This window comes from Amborella trichopoda, chromosome 9 (assembly GCF_054954075.1).
Source record: "Amborella trichopoda isolate Santa Cruz 75 chromosome 9, AtrichopodaSantaCruz75HAP2 v2.0, whole genome shotgun sequence".
NCBI classification, from domain to species: Eukaryota; Viridiplantae; Streptophyta; class Magnoliopsida; order Amborellales; family Amborellaceae; genus Amborella; species Amborella trichopoda.
In genome coordinates this window covers 55,569,009-55,593,280 of record NC_142344.1, presented here as the reverse complement: position 1 = coordinate 55,593,280, position 24,272 = coordinate 55,569,009, and the positions used below count along the sequence as shown (strand labels likewise).

Below are 24,272 nucleotides of genomic sequence, written 5' to 3'. Positions count from 1 at the left end.
TCTTTTTTTTGTCACAAAATCTCACTGAAATGCGGAATTAAAGTCATCATCATACCATTCCAAAAATATTTTTCTAATAATAACATCATCACCATTCCAAAAAGATTTTTCTAATAATAACATCATCACCATTCCAAAAATATTTTTTAGTAATAACTTATTTTGCATATCTTTGGCACTTACATGGAATCAGATGTCTTCTAACATGATTAGATTAGTTTCAACGTGATAAGTCATTGAAATAATATAATTGGAATAAAAATAATATGATTGGAATAACATATTTTTATTGTGATAAGCCTTATCCACACCAAAATAACTTGTAAACTAGAAGGTTTGGTAATTGCAATAGGGTTTATCCATACCAAAATAACTTGTTAAAGAGCGAGGGAGGTATGACCTTATGCATACCAGTTATTAGGGCTCGAGAGAGAGAGGATACGTTATTAGGGCTTAAGAGAGAGATGAGACATGCTTAGAGAGGGAGAGACCATCTATGCAAATCAATTAGTTATTAGGGGGGAGAGGCCATCTATGCAAATCAATTAGTTATCAGGGCTCAAGAGAGAGAGGGCGGGCTTAGTGAAAGAGGGACCATCTATGCAAACCGGTTATTAAGACAAACATGTTATTATGGTTCTAGGGTTTACCAGTAAAGAGAGTAGAGTCGTTTCAGTAAGTTACTCAATAGGGAAAATGACAGTTTAGCATGTTTTAGGGTAAATATCTCCATACCCCCTATTTTTGTTGTCTATTTCTTAGGAGATCCAAGGATTTAGATTATTTTTGGCTACATAAAGTCTCTATATTTTCTATCTTCTAACCTCCTAGATCCATTTGACCATGTATTATTGTCCTAAACAATTTAGGAGACCCAAGGATTTAGATTATTTTTTGTTGCATAAAGTCTCTATGTTTTAAATCTTTCAACCCCCTAGATCCCTTTGACCATATATTCTTGTCCTAAACAATTTAGAAAATGATTCTTTTTATTCAAAAGCTAATGCCCTATTAACCTCTTGACCTACTTCGTATCTCTCTCAAAACGCTCCATCTCTCTCTCTCATATTCCAATAGTAGAGCCCACCTTCCCCTCGTCGCTCTCTTGCCATTTTCTCTCTCACTCTCTCAAATACCCAAATTGTAGAGCCCACCTTCCCCATCGTCTCTCTTCTCTCGCTTTCTCTATCAGAACCGTCTCTCTCTCTCAAATACCCAAATCGGAGAGCACATTTGATTCTCAAATCCAATATTTAGAGATACTGTTTTTTTATGGAGAGAGGAAGAAAGAGAGAGAGAGTTATCTATTTTCAATAATTAAGGCATTTTGAGCCCATTGGTTTCAGAGAGTCGAGCTTTTTTGTATAAGGAACTGGTGCGTTTACTTTTTTGCATAAAGAATTGATACTTTTTACCTTTGGTTCAGAGCTTGGGCCTTTTGTTGTCACTTTAGTATGAAAATTAGGGTAGAGTTACTTGTTTGGGAAGAACCTAAGCCTTTTGTTGTCACTTTAGTCTGAAAATTAGGGTAGAGTTACTTGTTTGGGATGCACAAGAGTAGAGGTGAAGGAGTTGTGGGAAAAGGAGTTAGTGTTAGTGTGGAGGAGAAGGATTGAGAAGTGTTTATGTGGGGCTATTTTCCTGGTGCTTCTCTACAAAGAGCTCTTATTTCTTATTTTTAGAGAGAGAGAGAGTTCTGATGGTGAGATAAGAGAGAGACAATAAGGAGGGTGGGTTATGCAATTTGGGTATTTGAGAGAGAGAAAGTGGAGAGAGAAAGAGAGTTATGTTAAAGGGAGAGAGACGATTCGAGTGTGGGCTCTGCGCTTGGGGAATTAGAGAGAGACACACATAGGTTAAGAGGCTAAGAGGTTGGAAGATAGAAAACATAGAGACTTTATACAGTCAAAGAATCTAAATCCTTTGGTCTTCTAAGAAATAGGTAACAAAAATATGGGATATGGAGATATTTACCTTTTTTAAGGGTGGATATGGTAGAGAGACATGCGCCCAATATTTACCCAAATTACCTGTAAAGATTCCCAACTGTCAAGCGCTTAATAAATTTTTCATCTCATATCACCTGTAAAGATTTCTCAAAGATTACCCAAGCGTAATAAATTTTTTATCTCATATCAAACAGTGGAAATGTCATATTCCTTTATAATCTATTGTCATGTAATAGATTTTCAGATACCCAAACGGCCCTTAACCTCACTTTAATACCCATATAATAGATTTCCATGTACCCAAACGGACCTTAGCCTCACTTTAATACCCATAAGAATTAAAAAAATCCTCTCAATCCCAATTAGATTATGGTAGGAATTTGATCAAATTTCGAAAGTTATTGAGAAATAAAATTATCGGGAATATGAAAGAACGAGAGGAACTCAACTTTCTTTGAAGTGTTTTAACGCTCCCGTCTCGATAGAAGAGATACAAATAGTACTCGCAATAATACTCCCACAATACAGCCTGATTAATAAACTTTTTCTGACTCTCTGAGTTGCACACTCAAAGATTCGCTTCAAATCAGAACGCTTCCTTCCCGTCAATTTGGATCACCTTTATAACTCTATGTCATTCTTCACCTCTTCCTTTTATGTGAGTGAGAGAATAAAAAATACAAAATAAAACTTATGAGATGAGGTGGTTAAAGAGAGTAAAACAGGGTCTTGAGGGAAGAACAGTAGTAAGTGGCATAAAGTCATATAAAAAATACATGGGTGAGAGATTCATAATTAGGTTAAAAGATGATGGTTCACATATACAAGAACAAAGTAGATTATCGAAAACAAAATAACAAAATGGTCAAAAATACTTTCCAACCTTTTCTATTATTTTGGCCATGAATACTTCTTTTTATATTTTATTATATTTTTTAGAAAATTTGGAAACTACCTCTCGTCACAAACTCATTTTTTTTATAAAAAAAAACAGTTACTTTTTTAACCGTTGTGTTTTGTCAAAATTTACCTTTAATATTTTCCAATTTTTTGAGATTTTTTTATTTCTTTATTTTTTTAATAATTTTCAGATGCTAGAACACTCGATCCTATTTGGACCAAGTTACTTAGACTCAGGCGAGTATTCGGCTGGGGGCATGGCCAAGTAGTCGACCCGAGTCAACTTTTCCAACACCGATAAAAACTTCGCTATCGAGGCTAAATACCCAAGTTGGAATTGAATTTCAGTTTCACCCCTCTCAAATCACCCTTATGGGGCTAAACAATCTTACAAAATCATTAAACAAGTCTAATCATATTAATAATAACTATTGAAATTAGTTTAATGGGAAGAACATTAAAAGTAAAATTTTCATTTTCATTTCCTTGAAATACATCTTAAAAAAAATATATAAAGAAAATATCAAAAGTGCTCCCATTCAGAATTGAAACGTACAACAACAATATTTTTTTGTTATTAGTGCTGCTTGAGTGGGCTGAGCAAATCATAAAAATACTCATATTTATTCAGAGTTGCAATATCAAACAAAAATATATATTTATTCAGAGTTGCAATAAACAAGTGTTCTTTTATTATATGGCAGCTCCTGTTGCTAACCTGAAGTAACCAGCTATAATCATTTCGGCCATTAAGCAGGCTTAAATTATCAAAGTCTCCACTTGCTCAGTGGACAATTTATTCTATTTAAATGTGGGAATGGGGTTGGGTCAACCTTTGTAACCCATTCTTCTGGACCCGACAGGTCAGGTTTGGTCCTTTTGTCCTTGACCTGACTTGGGTTAGTCTAGGTGCTGCTTAGATCTTGTTGAGTGTCAACCTGACCCAACCCTGGCTGATATATATTAATATAAATACATAATAATAATATTAAGTATATGGTATATTTTTAGACCTAGACCAGACCCGACCCAACCCACGAGTCCAAATGCAACCCATAACTAGTTAGGTCAGGTCGGAATTGCGGTCGACCTGGACACCTACCCAACCCAACCCATATCCATTCCTACCTAGGATATAAATTGCACCGACCTAAAATTACATATACATGGTGCCAAAAAGATCCCAAAAGAAAGAAAATTTAAAATTTTATTTTATTTTTTCATACTCATAATCACCTTAGTTTAGATCATAAATCCCTAAAAATTTAGATCAAAATTCTATTTCTAAGATAAGTTGGACTTTAGATCAAAATTTCATTCCCACCCAGGATATAAGTTGGACTTTATTTGAAACTTTTCTATATAATATTTTCAGAAAATTATGGTATTTAAAACTCTGAAACTTAGACTTTGGATATTTTGAGGTTTAAAAAGCCGGAAATTATATCTGAGAACAAAATCGTATTTAGAGTAAATCATAAAGGGTAATTTCGACCTTTTTGCCTCCACTTTTGGGGGGAAAAATAATATCTGAACGTGTGCCCTTCTTTTTCCCCCACTTTCCCCCTCATTTACAGAGGTGTTTTCAATTCACGGAAAGCACGCGATCTTGAAAAAGTCTCAGCTTTGTTCTGTATTTTCCCTTTAATACTTTCTAGCTATTTTGTGAATTAAATTATTCAATTTATATATATATTTTTTGATACTGTGTTGGTAATTGATTTCTCCTGATACTTGATGTTGGATTATTCATGTGAATTTCCTGATACTCGATGCTTCTTTTTGGAGTGTTTGTTGACGTTAATTTCTGTTTATCGAATGATTTGTTCGATTTTCTTATTCGTTTCTCTCAGTTTTTAGTTTTGCAATGTTTCATTTGATGGATTTTATGTGGCGTAAGTCATGTGAATTTCCTGATACTCGATGCTTATCTTTGCTGTGTTTGTTGATGTTAATTTCTGTTTATCGAGTGATTTGTTCGATTTTCTTCTTTGTTTCTCTCGGTTTTTAGTTTTGCAATGCTTCATTTGATGTATTTTATGTAGCGTTTTTTTTATGATTGCAGAAAGTAAATTTCATGGGATTCGTTGTTACCCAATCAAGAATATTTTTCTTGGAAGACATTTCCTTTCTCAATTTCTCATATTAAGTAGATAAATAATTTTATTTCAAAGAAGTGGGATTCAATGCAAATGTTACAATGTGTGTGTGTGTGGACACGCATGCGTGCATGCGTGTGCATGTGTGTGCGGCTGCCTGCGGGTGTGTGTGTGGGTGTGGGTGTGCATGTGCGTTTGTGAGAACACCCCGGTGAGTTTTTATAACACTTGCTAATGGGCCAGAAAACTTTTAAAAAGGATCCTCTCTATGGGGATTTGTTTGATCCCAAATTTTCTATTTAATACTCTTGGACGTAGTGAATAATTTCTAAAAGAAAAAAATTGAAAAGAACATAAAAAAGGGATTTCATTAAGGGAGAGAGAGAAAATTTGGTGAACAGCCGTGGTCCATTTCGGATTTAAGCCACTAAGAATTCAATTTTTTTTTTTTTAAATTGTTCATCTGGTGATGATGAGAACATTTACAAACTTTGGGGTTGAAGAAATCCCCTCAGCTAGGTTTTTCAAAAATTTTGGACTTGTGAGTTAATGATAAAGAAATTAGCTCAAACGAGTGTGTGCGTGTACATGTGTGTGCATGCGCATGTGTGTGTGCACGTGCCGAATGGTCGGCTTGGATAGCCATGTTCACTGACAGGGTGGGGGCATTCTCATCATATTATTTGTGTGTGTGTGTGTGTGTGTGCGTGTCTATATATATATATTTTTATGCATGTGTGTGTGTATTTTGCACTAGTTTCAGCGCCCATGTTCCCCAATTTTCAGCTCAAAGGGATTTATAGAAAGAATTTTAAAATTAAAAAATACCCCTGCACATTGTCCGTTGGATGTGCTCAAATCAAATATGAGCTGTCTGGCCTTTACTATTTAATAGGCCAGCCGGCTTTTAAACATATTTCCGGTGTGTGTTTATGTGCCCACACGCGTGCATGTTAGTGTTAGTGTTTTTGAACTTGGAGAAAATTGGCAAATGATGGTTAACAAACAACATTGGCAGATAATATTGTGTGTTCAAGAGGCTTATGGATGAAGAGAAAGGTGTGAAGGATGCATTGCATTCTTAAAGGGTTAAATAAATGCTTGTGAGCCTATTGAATGTCCTGATTCTTAGAGGGTTTTTAATTTACTTTATTGTTGAATTGATCATTAATTTCAATCCCCTACTGGAAAAGGAAGAAATGAATACGGTATTGGCCAACAATGCTCACTACTGAAAACACATAGACAGAGCTTTCTTTGGTTAACTTAGCTCAATTGTGAAATAAATTTGTGCTCATATTAACCTATTTACTTTTGAATTTAGCTTAATGGCTTAGCTCGAAATGCAACTCTAGTTAAAATTGAATATGTTTAAATCATGTTCAGTTATTTACTTGTGCATATGAGTACCTTTCATTTCTGAATTAAGAAATTGTATTAGAGGGTCAATGAATTAGTGATGTCATAAGAGAGAATCCTAAACCCTTCATAGTCAAGCCCATCCTAGATAACCCATTGTGAGCGAACAAGGTTGCGGTTCACTGTCTTATCTAAAGTGGTGCTTATTAGTCTCAAATATGTTGAATCTCTTTACCTTTCATCATTAACTCATCTTGTTCAAGGAATATGGCTTGAAATGATCTTGCTATGTAGGTTCATTTAGCAATTAGCATAGCTGACTACCAGGACATATTTAACACTCTTGCACTTCAGTAGTCAACCTCAAGGACTAATCTATCTAAAATTTAGTACATTCACTTAGGTAACCCACAATGTTGCTAGAAACCGGGCTCCTTACGTAGTTATTAAAGTAGTGTGGGAGTGGCTGCATAGGGTCCTGATATGGTATCTTCTTGGTAACCACCTTTGTATAAATATTTCCTTTGGCGTCACCTTTTTTCAAGATGAATCATAACCTATCTCATTAAGATTTGATCCTTATAGTGCATTCCATAATAGACACACATTTAAGAATATATATTTCACATACATACTCTTATGATTATCAACTAGAAGAGAGAGATCACAATTACTTTGATCAGTATTTTTTTTCTTTTACTTTTCTCAATAAAGCTTCAATCCGTATATGTTACTTGATGCAGTGAGAAAATATTTATGTTTGACCTTTATAGGCTAGCTTTTCGTGCTTGTGGCATCATTTTGTTTTCACACTTTTGGAGAATTATGTGAAAGCGGTCTCATTATTCCTGTGCTGATTCACTTAAACTTCTCATCAATTTCTTTTTCTAGTTATATTGAATTTCACATACATGCATTTGAATTTCATGAAGTAACTTCTCTAAAAATTACATATCTGCCTTGGTAGCCCATAATGTTTCCGAGAAACTGGGTTCATTACGTAACTATTGATGTAGTATGCTGATAACTGCATAGTGGTCTAATTGAATATTTTCTTCATAACCATTTTTATGAATTTCTCCATTGTTGTCAATTTAATTGAATTATGTGTTATCTCATTATGTTTGATCCTTGTAATGCATGCTAGCACAGAAATAACTTATAAGTGCCATGTGGCGAGACTTTCATGATTATTAATTCTTAGGGACATATATCAATCAGTTTCTTTGTTTTTCCTTTTATTCTTTGATAAGGATTTTTTATCCATATGAGTGACTTGATGCAAAAAGCAAAGATTCATGATATATGTTTATTACTGTGTAGCTTTGGTTGCTTGTTACTCTTTCAGATAATTATTCACACATAGTTTCTTCTTTCCATAGTTTCTTCTTTCCTTTATTTACTTAAACTGTCATGAAGGTTATTTTCTGGTTATAGGAAACTTATGGTGACATTTGTCTCTATCTAATCTTCAAGCAGCTTTGAGAAAAGTCAATAATGGCACTACCCCCTTTTGATGCTGAAAGGGCTGAATCATCTCGACAACATGTTGTAGCTCTTAACACGCAATTTGCAAGGTCATCATTTGGTCTTGGATGATATTCTTTTCTGCTTTTTTTTTTTTGGATTCATTTTGGTTGGGATCAAATATCTTTCATTTATTTAGGTTATGGTTCCAGAATAGTAGCATATGAAAAGTGTCTTGGGTAGTGATTTCAGGTGTTTTGTAGATGTAGCTTCTTCAATACTTTTTTGTTTGAGAAATAAATAAGATTTTCCACATATTCTTCTTTTGTGCAAGTAAAGTTTAGGTCCTCCAAGAGATGCTTTTCATAATTTGAGGTTAGTAAATTTAGTTTCATTGATGAAGTTATTGTATGCAGGATAAAGGTTAAAAAACATTTTTACTCCTAATGCATAGCAATGATATGCTAGAACTGATGTTTTGGCTCATTTTACTAAATTCACATTTTTTCCTTTGAATATTAAGCATCAAATTTCCTTGTTTGGAATGAAGGCAAGGTATAATATAATCCAATTAGCTATCGAAATATCATCGTCAATTGGGTCATCTCTTTAATAAATGGGGATAAAGATAGTGAGTTTTTCAGGGGAAAAAAAATGTGGACTAGAAATTGGGGCCCATCATTGGCGGTGTATTGGTTTGGTGGTCCTGCTCTCCATTTATAACCATCCATCACTTCAATGAACAGTAATGACCCAATGGCTTATGATTTTCCATAGTCCATTTGTGTTTATGGTAAACTCTCCCTGGACTGAAATGGACAGAATTTGCCATTCCTCTCTGCTTATGCGAGCATATCTGGTTTTGATCAGTGTTTAAATTTGGCTGCTTTTCGGATCCAGAGAATTGTCTAGGATCATGTATGTATGTGTGTGTGTGTGCGCATGCACGTGTGTGTGTCTGTCTGTGTGTGCGTGCTCGCATGTGTGTGATGTGTGTGCTTGTGTGTGAGTGCGCACACAAGTGTGTCTGTGTGTGCGTGCGTGTGTGTGGATAGAGGGAGGGAGGGTGGTACATTCCCTCGTCACTTAGACTTATGACAAGCTGTTAATTCTTGATGAGCAGCTGGGTGCAATCACAGCTTAAAAATCACCCTGATGCGCTGTGGATGGATGGTGTACAAGACTATATTCGTCATGCTTCACGTATCATGGTAGATTCTTAACCATGACTCTCCTATTTAATCTAGAATTTAAGTCATCTACTTTCGTTTAGAAATATGTCCAGAGTATGGTATACTTGAGATGATACCCCTTCTTTGTATGTTTTCCATAATGTATTGAAACTCTGTACTCTATCACCTGTTCCATAAGCCTTTAAAATTGGGCAACCAAACTTGTGCATCTTACAAAGTTGAGGAGAAACTAAAAGTATGTAGGAAGAGGCAGTAAATAAAGCGAAACAATTGATCATAGTTGAAAAACATTGAATGAAATTTAATGATATAATAAAATTAGTATATAGAGATGTTCTTAAAATGGATGATTCTACTGTCTCTACTGTTTTTTTAAAACTGAGTTTACTCTTCTCAACATGGTTAGTTTGAGAAGAATAAGTGAACCCATTCTACCGCCTTTTTCGAACTGATTTTACTCAATTGCATAGTTCAATGTGAGGGTTCTCATAAGATGATTGACATAACTTGATTGGCTGCATTATAATTTTGTAAATGCCTTATACTATTTTGTTAATTCATTTTTTCTTTCTAAGCTTTTTCATGGAAAATGTTGGTTTTGCATAAAAACTTCGTATGTAAATATATCCTTGATCCTGAACCATAAAATTCAATAACCTTATAGGAGGAATTCAGTGATATAGTTGGTTGGCTTAGAGAAAATGCAGCAGCTGCCAATGGTGTTACTGATGCAAATAAACTGACGGCTAAGAATAGAGTTCTGCCTGAAATCAAGACTCAAAAATTGCAAGCACAAGTTCCCAACACGAGTGGGTCCAATCCAAGTGGTCCATCTATGAGCTTTGTGAACCCTTGGGGTGCTCCTCCAGCATCAACCAATCAAATTTCAGTTTTTCCAGGTATGTAGTGTGATAAATAATATACTTGTACTATATTATGCATGTTTTGTTCATGAATACTGCTCATGTTGGTTTTCCTTCTCTTTCAGGAACTCAAAGTGCTACTCTTACTGCAAGGGAGACATCTGACAATGTGGACGAAGGTGACACAATGCTGATCTTGTTCCCTTATTAATTTAGGGTTTGAAATATGCTTATCTAATAGTAGAAGGCGTTCACTTTTACTTTTGCTAATTATAAACGAGGATCTTACTGCAATAGGCTTAGCATTAAAAAAAAAAAAGATCTTACCCGCAATGGACGAGTTCCCTGGTTGTTTGGCCAACAATGGTCCAAGAATTCTGAATTTGATGTGGATGGATATTTTTTAAGTATGTCTACATTGTATGACATTTTCCTTAGAGTTGGTGGTTATTTGGGTTCTACACTTTGCACTGTATACATCTCTATGTTTCCAAAAAATAGGAAATTTGAAATTTTTCTGTCAAGTTGCCCATGCCTTTTTCTTATGGACTCCGTCCTTATAAAGATGATGTGAAACTGATGCAATTCCGAGTTCCAGTGTCTAGATTACATATTGAATCACCTCTTGTTGGGTAACAAGGAATTTTCTAACTCTTTCTTGGTTAACTTGGATTTTTCACATCTTTAATGTTTTTTTATTTTTTATTTTGAGAGAAATGGATACTGTTTTTTTTTTGGTGTATTTGACGATCTAATCTCGTTGTTTTAACACTTTCTAGGTGATGAAGTGGAACAACCAAGTAGCCCTTCCTTGAAGAAGACTGAAGAGCAAGGAGTCAGAGTGGTACATGAAGTCAAGTGCAAGTTATATATAAAGGTATCTCCTTAGATGATGATATTGTGAAATTACAAGTGCAAGTTATATATAAAGGTATCTCCTTAGATGATGATATTGTGAAAGTATGTTATTTCAATCAAAATTGAAAAGCTTGAATTCTGGTCTTGACTTGATTTGGTTCAATCCGAGTTGACTCGAAAGTCTTATTTCAGTAAAAATTGAAACTTCCCTTAAAATTTTCTGTTTTTGATAAGACTTAAGGATTGTTCGCATCCTATAAAAAACTTGGTGAATCTTGTGAAATCATCTTTATTAGATTTTAATAGCTTAAAAAGAATTTCTCATTAGTTGTTGGCTGATACCATTGTGTTCACTAAAATATCTGCAGCCTGACGATCCAGTTGAGAAGGGATGGAAGGATATGGGTATGGGTCAACTTTCTATAAAATGTGTTGAGGGTGCTGCAAAAGCTACGAAGGAATCTAAACCAACAATTATAATCAGGAATCATGTATGATTTACTTTTTAAACTTCATTTCAACGAACGATTACAATTATGAATCATGTATGATTTACTTATTAGTTTTTAGACTTCATTTCATAGAATTAACATATCAGCAGTTGCATTGGAGTTATTTTTATTGAAAATGGTTCTCAATTTTTAAAACTATCAGCCTAAGAGTATGCAATGTGGTTGTTTTGATCACCACTTGCTTATGGAAAGTTGTTTTTCATGCTTTCTAAATTGGATTGTATATTTCACTTATGCTTGTATCATGTGAATTCATAAGTTCACATAAATATCCATGATCCAATTTAGTCAAAATGTGAGCCAGAATCATCATTATCATCATCATAGCCTTTTCCCAATTAATTGAGATCAGTTACGTGAATTTTGGTCCTCCATTCTACTCTAATAAAGGTCATACCCTCAGTGAGGCCATAAGTTCTCATATCTTTTCGGATTACTTCCAACCTTGTCCTTTTGGGCCTACCCTTTACCCTTTTCAGTCCTTCTACTTTAACCGTCTCGCACTCCTAACAAGTGTTGTACTTGATCGGCTCCACACATGGCCAGCCCACCTAAGTCTACTCTCTCTCATCTTATTGTCTATTGGTACCACACCTAAATTCTCCCGAATGGATTCATTTCGAATTCGATCCCTTCTTGTTTTGCCACTCATCCATATCAACATCCTCATCTCCGTTACATTCATTCTATAGGTATATTGTTTTTTGGTCGTTCAACATTCCGCCTCATAGAGCAAAGCTGGTCTCACAGCTGTCTATAGAACTTGCCTTTTAGCTTCATTGGTATGCGGCAATCACATAAAATTCCAGTTGCACCTATCCACTACGCCACCCAGCTTGAATTCTGTGTGCGTTATCTTCCTCAATCTCACCATTTTCCTAGGTTATCGACCCAAGATATTGAAAGTGCGGTCTTTTTGTACTTCCTGGCTGTCAATCTTAACTACTTCCTCGTCACTACTCCTACTATTACTAAACTTACATTCCATATACTCTTTCTTAGTCCGGCTAATTTTAAAACATTTGGATTCTAGAGAATTTCTCCAAAGTTCTAAATTTGTGTTGATGTCATTTCGGGTCTCGTCGATCAAAACTATGTCATCTGCGAACAAAATGCACCACAATACATCATCTTGTAGGTGCCTAGTTAAGTCATCTAAAACTAAGACAAAGAAGCACGGGCTCAATGCTGACCCTTGATGTAGACCTATTGTCACTGAAAACTCACTCGTCTCTCCACAAAATGTAAGCTAGGATGTGAAGACAAAATACCGCAACCTAAACGGGACTTTAGTTTATAGATTCCTTTGTATGATGAGCTCTTTTGCTCCTGCAAAACCAAGCTCCCCTGATCACCAAGGGAAATATGAAATCCTGTAGCATAAAAGTAGTCTTTGAACTCATGAGAAACATGTACTACCTTTCAATGGGGCACTTGAAATTAGAGTAAGAATGAATACAATGGGTAGTACTAAATTTCATCTAATAACAAGGATTGATGTTTGACGCTTGGAATAGGCCCATCTACGTATGCCTTTACATGCCCATAAGAATAAAGTCTTAATCTAGAGACTGGATGATAGTACCAAATTTCATAATAATAATAATAAGGATTGATTCTTGATGCATGGAATAGACCATCTGTATATCTTTACATGTCCCTCAATGAATTCAGCATATTAATTTGCCCATAAGGAATAAAATCTTAATCAAGAGACTGGAGAAGGTTCCCATCCTTCAATGTGAGCAATTTCAAAAACCTGTTTTGTACGAGGAACTTGAAAACTTCAGTCAAGACAAGGCTCTATAACTCCTAATTTTGCTAGTTGTGTTGAGTCTTAAAAAATCCAGCCCAGCCCTATAATTCCTAATTTCACTACTTGTGTTGAGTCCAAAGTCCTAACAAAATCCAGCCAGCCCTATAATTTGGCTTGTTCGGCTTTGGTTCAAGTAAACTAAATTGACTGGATTTTTCATTCCAAGTCAATTCAGTACAATTCAGGAGGACACAATCCCTGAAACTTGTCAAATATTGAGTGTTTTACTTCAAATATTGAGCTGGTGATTTTTTTCTAGCTCACTCTTTGTTTCAAATGATCAAGCCCCTTAGAGCTATTTTATTTGTTGGAGGACAAGGATGGGTGTTTTGGGCCGAGGGTTTAGGTGTTTATTGTCCTCTCCAAGAAAAACGAGGAAATGTGAAATTTTGGTGAAAATGTTGATGCCCAAACTTAAAACACAAATTTCAAGAGGAGATGAATGATGGCTAAAACTAAATTGAAACGTTTCAACAAAGATAGTTTATCAAAGTGAAGGAATGGGGTTGAGGTCAAGGTGGTACTACCACCTATGACTCAGCTACCGGTCTCGGTTTCCATTCCTACCAATTCTAACCCCTTTCGAAAGCTACTGACGGCTTCAAAAATTTCTAACCCACTACTAGCAGTTCATCATCATCATCATCATTATAGCCTTTTTTCAAGTAATTGGGGTCGGCTACACAAATCTTGGTTTCACTATTCTGCTCTATTTAAGGCCATACTCTCAATGAGGCCATAACCCACTACTAACAGTTAATGTAAAAAAAAAAAAAGGTTTTACAAAGTGAAGGTTTCAAGGAGCTGATTGGTTTATGAAGCTGTCTTCTCAAGGTTGACCTGCAAGGTATTCATCAAAAATATTGCAAAGATGAACATGTAAGACCCTTCTGGTCTGATATAAACCAAGTTAGCAGAATTGGAACTAGTGATTTGTAATTTGAATGTTTAGTAGCTTATTTGTTACGTGGCTTTAATAATTTTCATTAGAGCATAATTATTTGACAATTTTCCTATTTTAATTTTCCGTTTTTAGAATGAGAAAAATTTACATTTATAACTTTGCATTAAACATATTTTTCAGTTGGCTTTGTGTAGATTCTACTGCAGATACATCATTCAAATATCCAATTTAACAGGATGTTATTGGTATTTTCTGTTTTTCTTTCTCGTAACTTGATTACAGGTTGGGAAAGTGTTGCTTAATGCTTTGATTTATCCGAGCATCAGAATGAATATTCAAAAGAACACTCTCGCTACAATATTCCATACTTCGGTAATATTCCTAGAACTGGAACACTCAATGCTATTTTATTTCTATGTCAGTTGATGCAATCTTTGTACCTATAACACACACACACGAACACACACCCCCACCCACCCCAAAGAAAAGTGCAGAAACAAGAAAAAGATGGCTTTTACAATCTGAAATAAAGCCATATCTTTTGGGGCCACTTTTTACTGGATCATTCTTCATCCTTCTCATCTGCTGTCCCTTCTTACTTAATGTTAAAGATGTTTCAACTGAATACGTTAATGCAAAATTTATCATACAGAGCCAATGGGCTACATAAAACCTTGTTTGTAGAGGTTAGTACCGTTCAATAAAATGATGAGTGGTGACGGATAGAGAGTAGGACCCATTAATGAGTTTTTCCTTGTTCTTGTAATTCCCACTTTCTATTATTGTGCATCATCTCACTAGGAGATGACTCCGATTGAATATGGTTTTCCATTGTCCACTGGAACATTATGCACTTCTATCTTATGCTGAGCCTAATCTGAGGTTGCATGTAGGGTGATGGTTTCTCTGGTGGAACGGAAACAGGTAAAGATAATGATATTGTCGTAGCTCGCACATACTTGTTAAGGATGAAATCTGAGGAGGAGACAAATAAGCTTGCTGAAGCCATCAAAGTGTACACTCCAGTGCTTGAATAATCTCTCATATGGGTAAGTAACTTAACCGTGCATAACTGATCTATTTTAAAGTTCTCTTTGCTTTTATACTTCAATGAGATCTAGAGTTAAGTTTTGTGCACCTACAATTTTGTTTATGTATTTATGGAGAATAAGTTAAAGTAGGGGAAATTCAGACCTTGGGATGCTTTTTATTATCATTTTTGTCTTGAGTTCTTTGGTTTTTGGATTATTTGAGGTTTTCCAAATGGGAAAGTATCCAATATATGGAATGAGTACCGTGAAATGTACTCATACCAGCCACCATGCACCGTCTGAAACTAGCGATGGACAGTGAAGATGAGCCCTTGTCCCCGCTGTTAGGCCCGTATGGTTATTCTACAGAACAACTTCTCATTTCCACTGTCCATTGCTGTGCACGGATGGTGGATGGGCAATTGAGAAACCTTGCACTATAATCTACTAGAGCTGTGGAATATAGAATATGGATCCCTCCAAATAGAGTTTAATGGTATGAGAACAATGTAGAATACATGCAAGTATTGTTAGCAGTGCACAAGGTTGGTAATCCGCAGTCCCTTCTTAGTTCTTATTAATTGATGGTAGATATGGACCATTGTCCTGCTTTCAAGTCCATCAGAGGAACAACCGATCACATCCGCTATCCGTCGATAAGTGTGCATGGGGGGGTAGCCTTGTCTAAGCACCCAAAATTATATTCATATGTAGTGTAAAGTATATAAATCCAAATTATTGGGGACTTGATACTATTGTTGGTGTGATTACAATAAATGGTACTCATATGGAATCCATCATCTGTTTGGGTAGTGGAGTGAGTAACCATCCCCACTTAAAAAGACGACCAACTTTAAATGCAGAGAAGATGTCAACTCCACCACCCAAAGGCAAGTGAGGGTCTTGGATGTTGGGTCTGAGCACCCAGCACTATACATACATTGGTTATAAAATATTTTTCCAAATGAATAAGGAAAAACATTTCATAGTTTGTCCCTTGGGGTAAAGTATTCAAACCGACATCCACCGTCTATATAATTCTACCAGGACAGTGGTTAATGAGTTGTTGCTCATCCTCAATACCTTCCCTTTGTAACAAGAACAGTTGTTCAACTCCACCGCCTATGATAAGTATGGATTGTTGATATTCGGTATGAGTACCCGTATATTATACTCATATGTAGTAAACAGAAAGTCCCAATGAATAGTCATATGTTGCATGAAAAATATTCTAAATTGAGTACGAGTATAGGATGGGTACTTGGACAGAACATCCACCATTGAAGACTATCCAAATATAGTGGATGATGAGCTGCCTAGTATTTTGGCAAGAACATTACTCAACTCGGTCATGCAAGAAGTATGAACAATGGATATTAGGTAAGAGTACTTTTGTACCACGCTTTTTCATGGTATCTGGTCCCTATTAAACAACTCTTAAGAATATTACCAGACACAAGTTTTACCTCATTAGAACTTGTTAGCTATAGCATTGGCAATGGATAGTTGGGGGCTTGCTGTAAAACATGCACGTATAAAAGGTGTTGCAGAGACATGCTTGCATGAGATGGGGATTGTTCCACTTCATATGTATTTACACATGCAGGCATCTCTTGGATGCGTGCACTCTTGCATTTTCTTGCATCTGAACAAAATTTTGCTTTTGCGAAGTTTATGCATGCTTTAAGAAACCTCGTCTGTTGGTTATTATTAGTTTCATATGTCATGCTAGGATCAGTAATTAAAAAGTTGATCTCAGGTAGGGACTTGTCAGGGTCTAGATCCTGAGCCCCCAAGAGTTGGGCCAAGAAAGTTTTAACAGGAGAAGTCCTAAAAATTTATGTAAAACCAGGAGGTTCTGGTGATTTGGGAGTTTCTCGACTCAAAATTATCTGGCTCCTGATCCCATCGGACTCAGATGATTGCCAAGTCGAGATTAACATTTTCAATGTATAGAGTGACACTGAATCAAAGCACACCATGTCTTGATGGATGGTGAGGACACATTTGTAAACACTGCTGAGAATACCACTTGCTGCTAGAGTCTGTTTGTTACCATACCACTTGATAAGTTACTTGCCTATTGTTTTTGGTTGGTTGAGATTATAAAACAAATTATTTTTTGGTATACATTAATTTATTCTCTTTGTTACCTTATTACACAAATTTCTAAACACTTGTCGAAAGGACTCTCTCTCTCACTCTATCTCTCATAAAAATGAAACTTATGTAAGAATCTATGTAACTTGGACACGTGTATCTATGACCTTTGAAAGTTGTTGGCACATCAAGAAAGACATATTGTTTGACACTTTAGAAATTTAAACACACTATTTTAGCCTTTTTCTTGAGAAAAGTTCACTTTGAAAGAACTTAACTTGAAATCCCACCCAGACTCCCCTCACGTTGAGTGATGTATGGATGTGCATGTTTCAATGGCCAATTTTGCTGTTCTTATTTCTGATATGCGCATCGTGTTGTTATGTATTTGTGAGGATCCTTGTAGACAACTGCTGGGAGCAATGTTGTTAAATTTGCTTTTGGCTTCGGTCTTCAAAGCGAAGCAAAAGTTGTAGCTCAGAGAGAGAGAGAGAGAGAGATTGTTGGGTAAACGGAGAATTTACATCCTAGTAATTTGGAGTTAAGAGAGAGAGAGAGAGAGAGGGAAGGAGGGAGAGAAAAAAAGTAAACTAGAAAAATAATAGACAAGAATAAGGGTGAGAGAATATCCATCCAAAATCACAAGACTCGAGCATTTCTTCTTTTCTTCTCTCTATTTTTTTTGGGTCTAATAATTATATATTTATAAAAGAAAATAACCTTAAACCTAATTTTCTTCTTAAGAAATCTGAATTAATTTTAAATCCTAACCTTTCATCCTTTATTTGAAAATAAACTTTTTTGCTCTATCCATCAATTGTCTACAATTAAAAAATATACAAGTGCCCTCATAGAAAACTAGAAATCCAAAATAATCTCTAAGCTGTTTATTAAGGTGTTGAGAACAAAGAAATTGCTAGATGAACGGAGGAAATGTATTGTGGTACCTATTTACAAGAACAAAGAAAGCATACAAAATTGTGCGAATTATCGAAGGATCAAACTTATGAGCCACACCATGAAGCTTTGGGAGAGAGTAATCGAGTAAGGATTAAGGCAAGAAACAAGTATATCAGAAAACCAATTCAATTTGTGCTAGGGAGGTCAACAACTGTGGTTATTTTCCTACTTAGGCGATAGAGAGAAGTTTAGGATGAAGAGAAAATCCTACAAAATAAAAAAAGTACCTATTAAATCATTCTTTTGGGGTGGGAGAAGTTCAACCTCGAGCTTATTGTGTGCAATATATCTCTCAAAAGCTAATTGAATAACCAATGTAGTCTTATTATTTATTGATGTACTTTGTATTATTTATTAGATTAATCAATCACACTTGATGTGCAACATGTAGTGGAACATTGGGATGCGAAGTATAGTTTTGATTTCATTTTTAAGTTTTTCATAAAACTTGGGAAGATTAATTTTGATATCAACATTTTCTCAAAACATATAAGCTCAACTGGTAGTGGAGTTTGATTAATCCTTGCGATATTTTTTAGTCATTGCAATCACTGAATTATTTCACCAATCATTGCAACCTAGAGTGAGATTTGGTGTCGGATTTATATGATTGTGAGCACCATCTTGTAAATGAGCAATATTTTTTAATCATTGCAATCACTTAATTATTTCACCAATCTTTCCACGAAATGTGCCTATATCTTCTTGAATTTAGTGGATTTGGCTTGGACTATCTTCCATGACTTGATTTATGTTCTATTTAATTTGTTGATTCGCAAGCTCCACTGTAGCATACTTCCTAAGCCGCAAGAGTGAATTTTGGTGGCATTATGATTTATAGACCCTTCTGTAGCTCTGATAGCAATTGGCGTGGGGAAGGAGTGGGAAAAAAATAGCAAACTAGAAAAATAAGCACAAGAATTAAAATGTGAGAGAATATACTCTCTCTAGGGTTTGCGGGGAGTCTAATCTATTTTTTTTTCTTTTTTCACAAGACCCTAAAATATAACTTCTCCCCAATAAATTCTAATCAGTATTAAATCCTAACCCTTTATTTTCTAAAAAAAAAAAAATTTCAGTTCTACCCAGACAATTCTCTACAATGAAAATGACCCACCCCAAACCCCAAATCTAAAATCTAGAACTAGTAAACTAAAAACATTAAAAACCTTTTATATCATACTTACTTCCATGTAATTTGGGGTGAAAGAGAGATTACATCCTCGTAATGTGGGATCTGAAAGAGTGATTTCATCCCCTCCAATTTGGGTTTCTAAACTAGAAGACTCATCTACAAGGTTTCCCGAGGGAGTGCAAAAATGCTCCTAGTAATATTTTTATTTTAGCAAAAGACTTGTATAAAAAGAAATACGTTTATGTAAGGTTGCAACCTTATGTTGTAGAAGTAAGTGTACCTCAAAAATCCTATAGGAAAGAGTGTTACTGAAATTGGAAGACCATCCAATTGATCATTTCCACCTTGAGATGTATAAATTTAAATAATAGAAAGAGAGAGAATCAGGTCCTAAAAATGTTATATCTTATAACACGTTATCTAGACCATCTAATTCAAGATTTTTTAAATGTTTATAAATTTACTCAACTTGCACATTTTAAAATTTCATGATTAGGGTTGAACATGGATTTTCAAGTCATTATAAGGTTTCCTATATTGGAACTATATAATTCAGTAAAATTTAGAGGTGTGCCTTATCTGTACAAAAAAAAATTAAAAATAAAAAAAATAATGTAGGCAGAAACCTCACCCATTTAAACAATGGTATTAGGTTAGTTTTTTAGGCTTTATGGGATTCCTCCATCCAAACTAAAATGTCTAGAAGTCCGTGTAATAATTTGTTGAATTATTGCTAATTTATAGCCTATAAAGAGTACTCCCGCATGAGCACGCTATATATTACTCCCTAGGTCAAAAGAACTGCTGGATAGGATTTTGAAAAAGTTTTGGGATACATTTCACAGTCACCGGAAAAAGAACCGAATGAGTATTTTAAAAAAGAAAAAATTGGATTTTCGATTGCTAAATACTTAGATCTGACCCTTATTGGACGGTTCAAAGAAATTGGATGGTTAATAAAAAGTTAGTTTCGACCATTTACCTTTCAAGGTGGACACAATTAATCTTGACCATTGGATGTGAAATTGAGTGGCTATATTTATTTCATTGATCAAGCTCAATATTCAAAAGAATTTTTTTTTGACTTTGTGGCACACTCAAGCTATTAGATTTCACGGCAGATTGTTACAAGTAATTATGACCTCTTTATATGAAAGGCAATTAGTATCATTGTATACAACCCCTAATAAATTTTGCAGTTCTGAAAAACTCATGGACACGCTCCCTCAGGGAGCATATAATTTCAGAGCTTATATGTTGTCATTCTTTCATACAATAGTGTAGGGAAAAGGCAAAGGTTCATATAAGGTGCCAAACTTATACTATAGAAGTAAGGCACTCCACAACAACTCACCGGCAAATGTCGTTCTATTGCTGAAAGACCCTCCAATTAATCAAGATATATGAGTGTAAAAACAAAAGAAGGATTTCAAGTCTTAGAAATAGTATATCTTGAAATGTATTAGGTAAACCATCTATTTTCAAGATTTTTTTAAGTGTTTGTAAATCCGTTAGATCTACATTGTCTTTGCAACTTTAAATTTCACGAGTAGAGATGGCAATAGATTTTCAAACCATCACAAAAATTTGCGGTATTGAATCAACATCATTTAGAGGTGTGCCTTGTTATGATTGTTTAAGTGGTCAACCTTATACAAACCTTATGCAAAAAAACATGAATAGGCTTCAGGAGGTAACAAAGATTTGGGCATTTAAATCAGCAATGCACTCTGTGGGAAGGCCAAGAAAAGCATTCATGAGAAAATCATGAATAGGATCAACAGTGGCAACCCCAACAAGCCTACATTTCCCTTTATCATCCATCCTCTCTCCTTTGCCATTTTTAATTACTCCTTTAGCCTCTTCAGTTGTTAAAATAGTCTCCACCATTAGAGCTGGGGGTCTATACAAGCTCCCAGCAGAGAAACAGAACTTGGCTCTAAATTCCAAATCCACCTGCAGTAATAAACTATACCCATGATCACAAAATTTTAGAGAGAGAGAGAGAGAAAGAGAGATTGGGTATGTCCTAGAAACTTAAATGTGTCAGCCACTGAGCTGAAAGTTTGAAGTCCATAACTGTGTGTGAGAGAGAGAGTTCCATTATGTAATCTAGTGATATTGAGATAGAGAGAGAGAGAGAGAGAGAGAGAGAGCTTGGGTTCTATCCTCAGTCACTAGCTGCAAGTTAGAGAGAGAGAGAGATTGGGTTCTATCCTGTCAGTCGCTAGCTGCAAGTTGGAGAGAGAGAGAGAGAGAGAGAGAGAGAGAGATTGGGTTCTATCCTGTCGGTCACTAGCTGCAAGTTCAAGGCTCTTGTCTATAGAGATGTGTGTGTGTGTGTGTGAGAGAGAGAGAGTGGGCCTCACCTTCCCAGTTCCTTCATTGATGATCCCATCAAATTTCTCAGGAACTATGTCAATCTTCAAGAATGGTGGCAAAGGCAAGCCCAAGAACCTGGTGGTCCCATAATTCAGTGGTGGAATATAGAGAGAGCCAATGTCAAAAGAGACCATTAACTCATTAGAGGAACCATCACTACTTTTTCTTCCTTTTCCTCTACCTGTGCCCCCCTCTGCATTATAATCAAAATTGGGGTATCTTGATATCCCAAGCTTGCTATCTCCAAGAGTTTGAAACTCAACTTTGATGGTGCCCTCCTTTTTTGATGGATTTTCAGTAATTGTGGAGATGGGTTTTTCTGAATCTTGATCATATAATGAAAAGAACTTGGTTGTGTAATTTCCATGCTTTTTTTGTGTTGGAAAGAAGGGTGATGGAATTGCTGTTAGGGGGGATTTGCAGAGCATTGTGGTGTGGTTGCAGCTTTTACCTTAATTCTTAAGGAGTTTATACTTTCTTTAGTACTTGTACATATGGAATGGGATTTTGGATCTTTCTGTGTTTTACTTCAAAGTGTGTGGTGGGGATTTTTCATTTCCTTATCTTTGATATGGTCGTAGAAGGTTGGAGTGCTGATTCTAAGAGGAATGAGAGTCATGGTGTTTATTGGACACCTGTGTTGCCCCTTGCCAATAGAGCTGACAATGGACGCGGACCTAACCTGGGACCCGAGGGGTAGACCTGATCGGGTCTGGGTATGGGTTAAAAATTGGACCTAGTGGGTTGAGTCCGGCTGAATCCCATATCACTTTTTCAGATCCGGGTCCAGCTAATGCTACCCCTATTTGCCAATAGCAAATCACCAAGATAGTCCATCCATTTTTTACAAAGGAGGAGAGAGAGAAAAAAAAAGAAAACTTAGGAGATGCAAAATTGGAGAGAAAAGGGAAATATAAAGTGTAATAAAAAAGAAAAGGAAAAATATCGGTCAAACCACATAAAAAAAAAAAAAAACAATAAGGTGGCTAAATCCATAGATTTACCAACAAAATAGTTCATTTCAAAGATCTTTTAGCGTAGGTACCTCTTTTACGATTTTATTGGAAAATTTCCGAACTTAACCAACTTTTGGATTAGGAACTGAGAAGTAGCAGGGACAATTGGATAAATTTAGGCTACCTAAGTGAACTAATGCCAATGATCAAAATACCCTTGCTTAATAACTTGATCTCTTTCTTATTTCACACTCCAAATCCAAAATATTTTTTTTATTAAAATCTTTGGAACATCAAATATGCAAGAGTCGGACTTGGGCCAAGACGGTAGAGACTAGGTTTTCATAGCACAACTTCTCAATTTCCATTCGTTTGTATCCTTGTCCAAAAAAAGCATAGAATAGGCAAGGTATTTGGATAATTTGGCGAGCCAGATGAAACAATTACCCCTACTTAATTTAGTTTGTCAATTCATAATATAATTTTATATTATTTTTTATCAAAATCTGGTATATTTAACAAGGAAAATTGTTTCATGCAGGTTGGCCCCCATTTCTATATATGCGATCTAGGAAGTGTAAAGCATCCAGCTTAAAGATGGATGCAAGTTGGTGTTTCATCTAAAAACAATGGAAACTAACGATCCAAATGTTTTTTTACTAGAATCATTATTTTTTAATTTTTAAAATTTATTTATTTTTCATATTCATGATCTTCATGTTAGAGATTACATTTCTTTAAAAAGTAAATCTTAAAATCCATCTCAAAAATAGATTTATTAAGAGGCCCGCATTTCTACATATGCTTGGCTGTATAAAAACTGGGTCCTTTTAACAATTTAACTCAATTAAGTAGTCAAATTATAAAAACAAAGATTAGTAAAATTCCCAATAAGAGATGAATAATTTAATAGTTTAATTTTAAAATACCCACAAAAACACATGTTAAATTGGAGTACCACACGTTAAGTTGGAGTAGTTGCAAATGAGCTAAATATTAAATAATTCTTCCTCTTAAGATTATTTTTTTAAATTTCCCTTATAAAAATAGCCCTGCTTATTCTAAAATTAAAATCCAAAATAGGAGAATTTGGGGATTTTTTTATTATGAAGTCACTGGAGAGGTGTATAAGCCAAAGGTCTTTTCAAAAGTAACAACTTTCTTGCTAATTCTATTGCCTTAACAACGCCATTGATTTCTTTGAGGAGGTGACTATTTTATTGACATTTTACAAAACAAAGAATAAGAAATAAGGGCTTCGTACTATCGGGATTGTCTACAGAGAAACTATTTATCTTTTGTACATAGAGATTACAATAATTATTGCCCCTTAAAATTCAGAATGGGTGGTTGTAAGAGTGTCATTGAATAAACATAAAGTTTAAAAAAAAAATTTCTCAGATTTCGTGACTTATCTCAAGTCGTCCAATTTGATGTTTAATGAATGAGAATGATTGTGACCTCCATGTACACAAAAACAAATGGTCTCTTTGTAGACAATCCCAATACTATCACCATTATCTTTAATATTCCAAACCAAAAATTTTAGGGGGGATGATACGAAAATTAGTGAAAGTTAGTAAGCCACCCATGTTTTGGGTAGGACAAGCCAAAATTATGCATAATGAAAACAGAAGCCCTGAGTAAACTTTTATATATTGCATGTAGTTGTGTTCAATTAAACAGGCAAAAGGACAACTATTTGCCATAATCTTCTCTTTTAAGTATGTAATGTTGTAAATAAAAGCTAGCTTGATCATTAAAATATGGGTGCAGTTTCCAGACGGA

General features: G+C 35.2%; 2 protein-coding genes across 24 annotated transcripts; one reads left to right on the top strand and one right to left on the bottom strand.

The window, feature by feature from the left end:
- The first annotated feature begins 4,270 nt into the window (after positions 1–4,270).
- LOC18447776 (Pleckstrin homology (PH) domain superfamily protein) lies at positions 4,271–23,187 on the top strand. 23 transcript variants are annotated; one of them, XM_088848260.1, is made up of 11 exons: positions 4,396–4,482; positions 5,967–6,036; positions 7,787–7,884; positions 8,898–8,985; positions 9,632–9,866; positions 9,956–10,009; positions 10,610–10,707; positions 11,057–11,179; positions 14,203–14,292; positions 14,814–14,969; positions 21,557–22,055. In XM_088848260.1, exons 3-10 carry the CDS (start codon positions 7,805–7,807, stop codon positions 14,955–14,957), a joined length of 912 nt encoding a protein of 303 aa, XP_088704386.1. In that variant the 5' UTR covers positions 4,396–4,482; positions 5,967–6,036; positions 7,787–7,804; the 3' UTR covers positions 14,958–14,969; positions 21,557–22,055. The 23 variants fall into 23 exon arrangements, 21 of the variants coding, with proteins under 21 accessions (XP_088704393.1, XP_020531324.1, XP_006857925.1 ...); XM_088848263.1 differs by having other exon boundaries at positions 4,407–4,477; XM_020675667.2 differs by lacking the exon at positions 21,557–22,055 and adding an exon at positions 23,026–23,187 and having other exon boundaries at positions 4,412–4,482.
- On the bottom strand, positions 20,733–22,024 carry LOC18447777 (ATP-dependent Clp protease ATP-binding subunit). Its single transcript, XM_006857864.4, has 2 exons — positions 21,516–22,024; positions 20,733–21,102 (listed from the first exon to the last, which is right to left on the bottom strand). Exons 1-2 carry the CDS (start codon positions 21,954–21,956, stop codon positions 20,833–20,835), a joined length of 711 nt encoding a protein of 236 aa, XP_006857926.1. The 5' UTR covers positions 21,957–22,024; the 3' UTR covers positions 20,733–20,832.
- Positions 23,188–24,272: the final 1,085 nt, after the last annotated feature.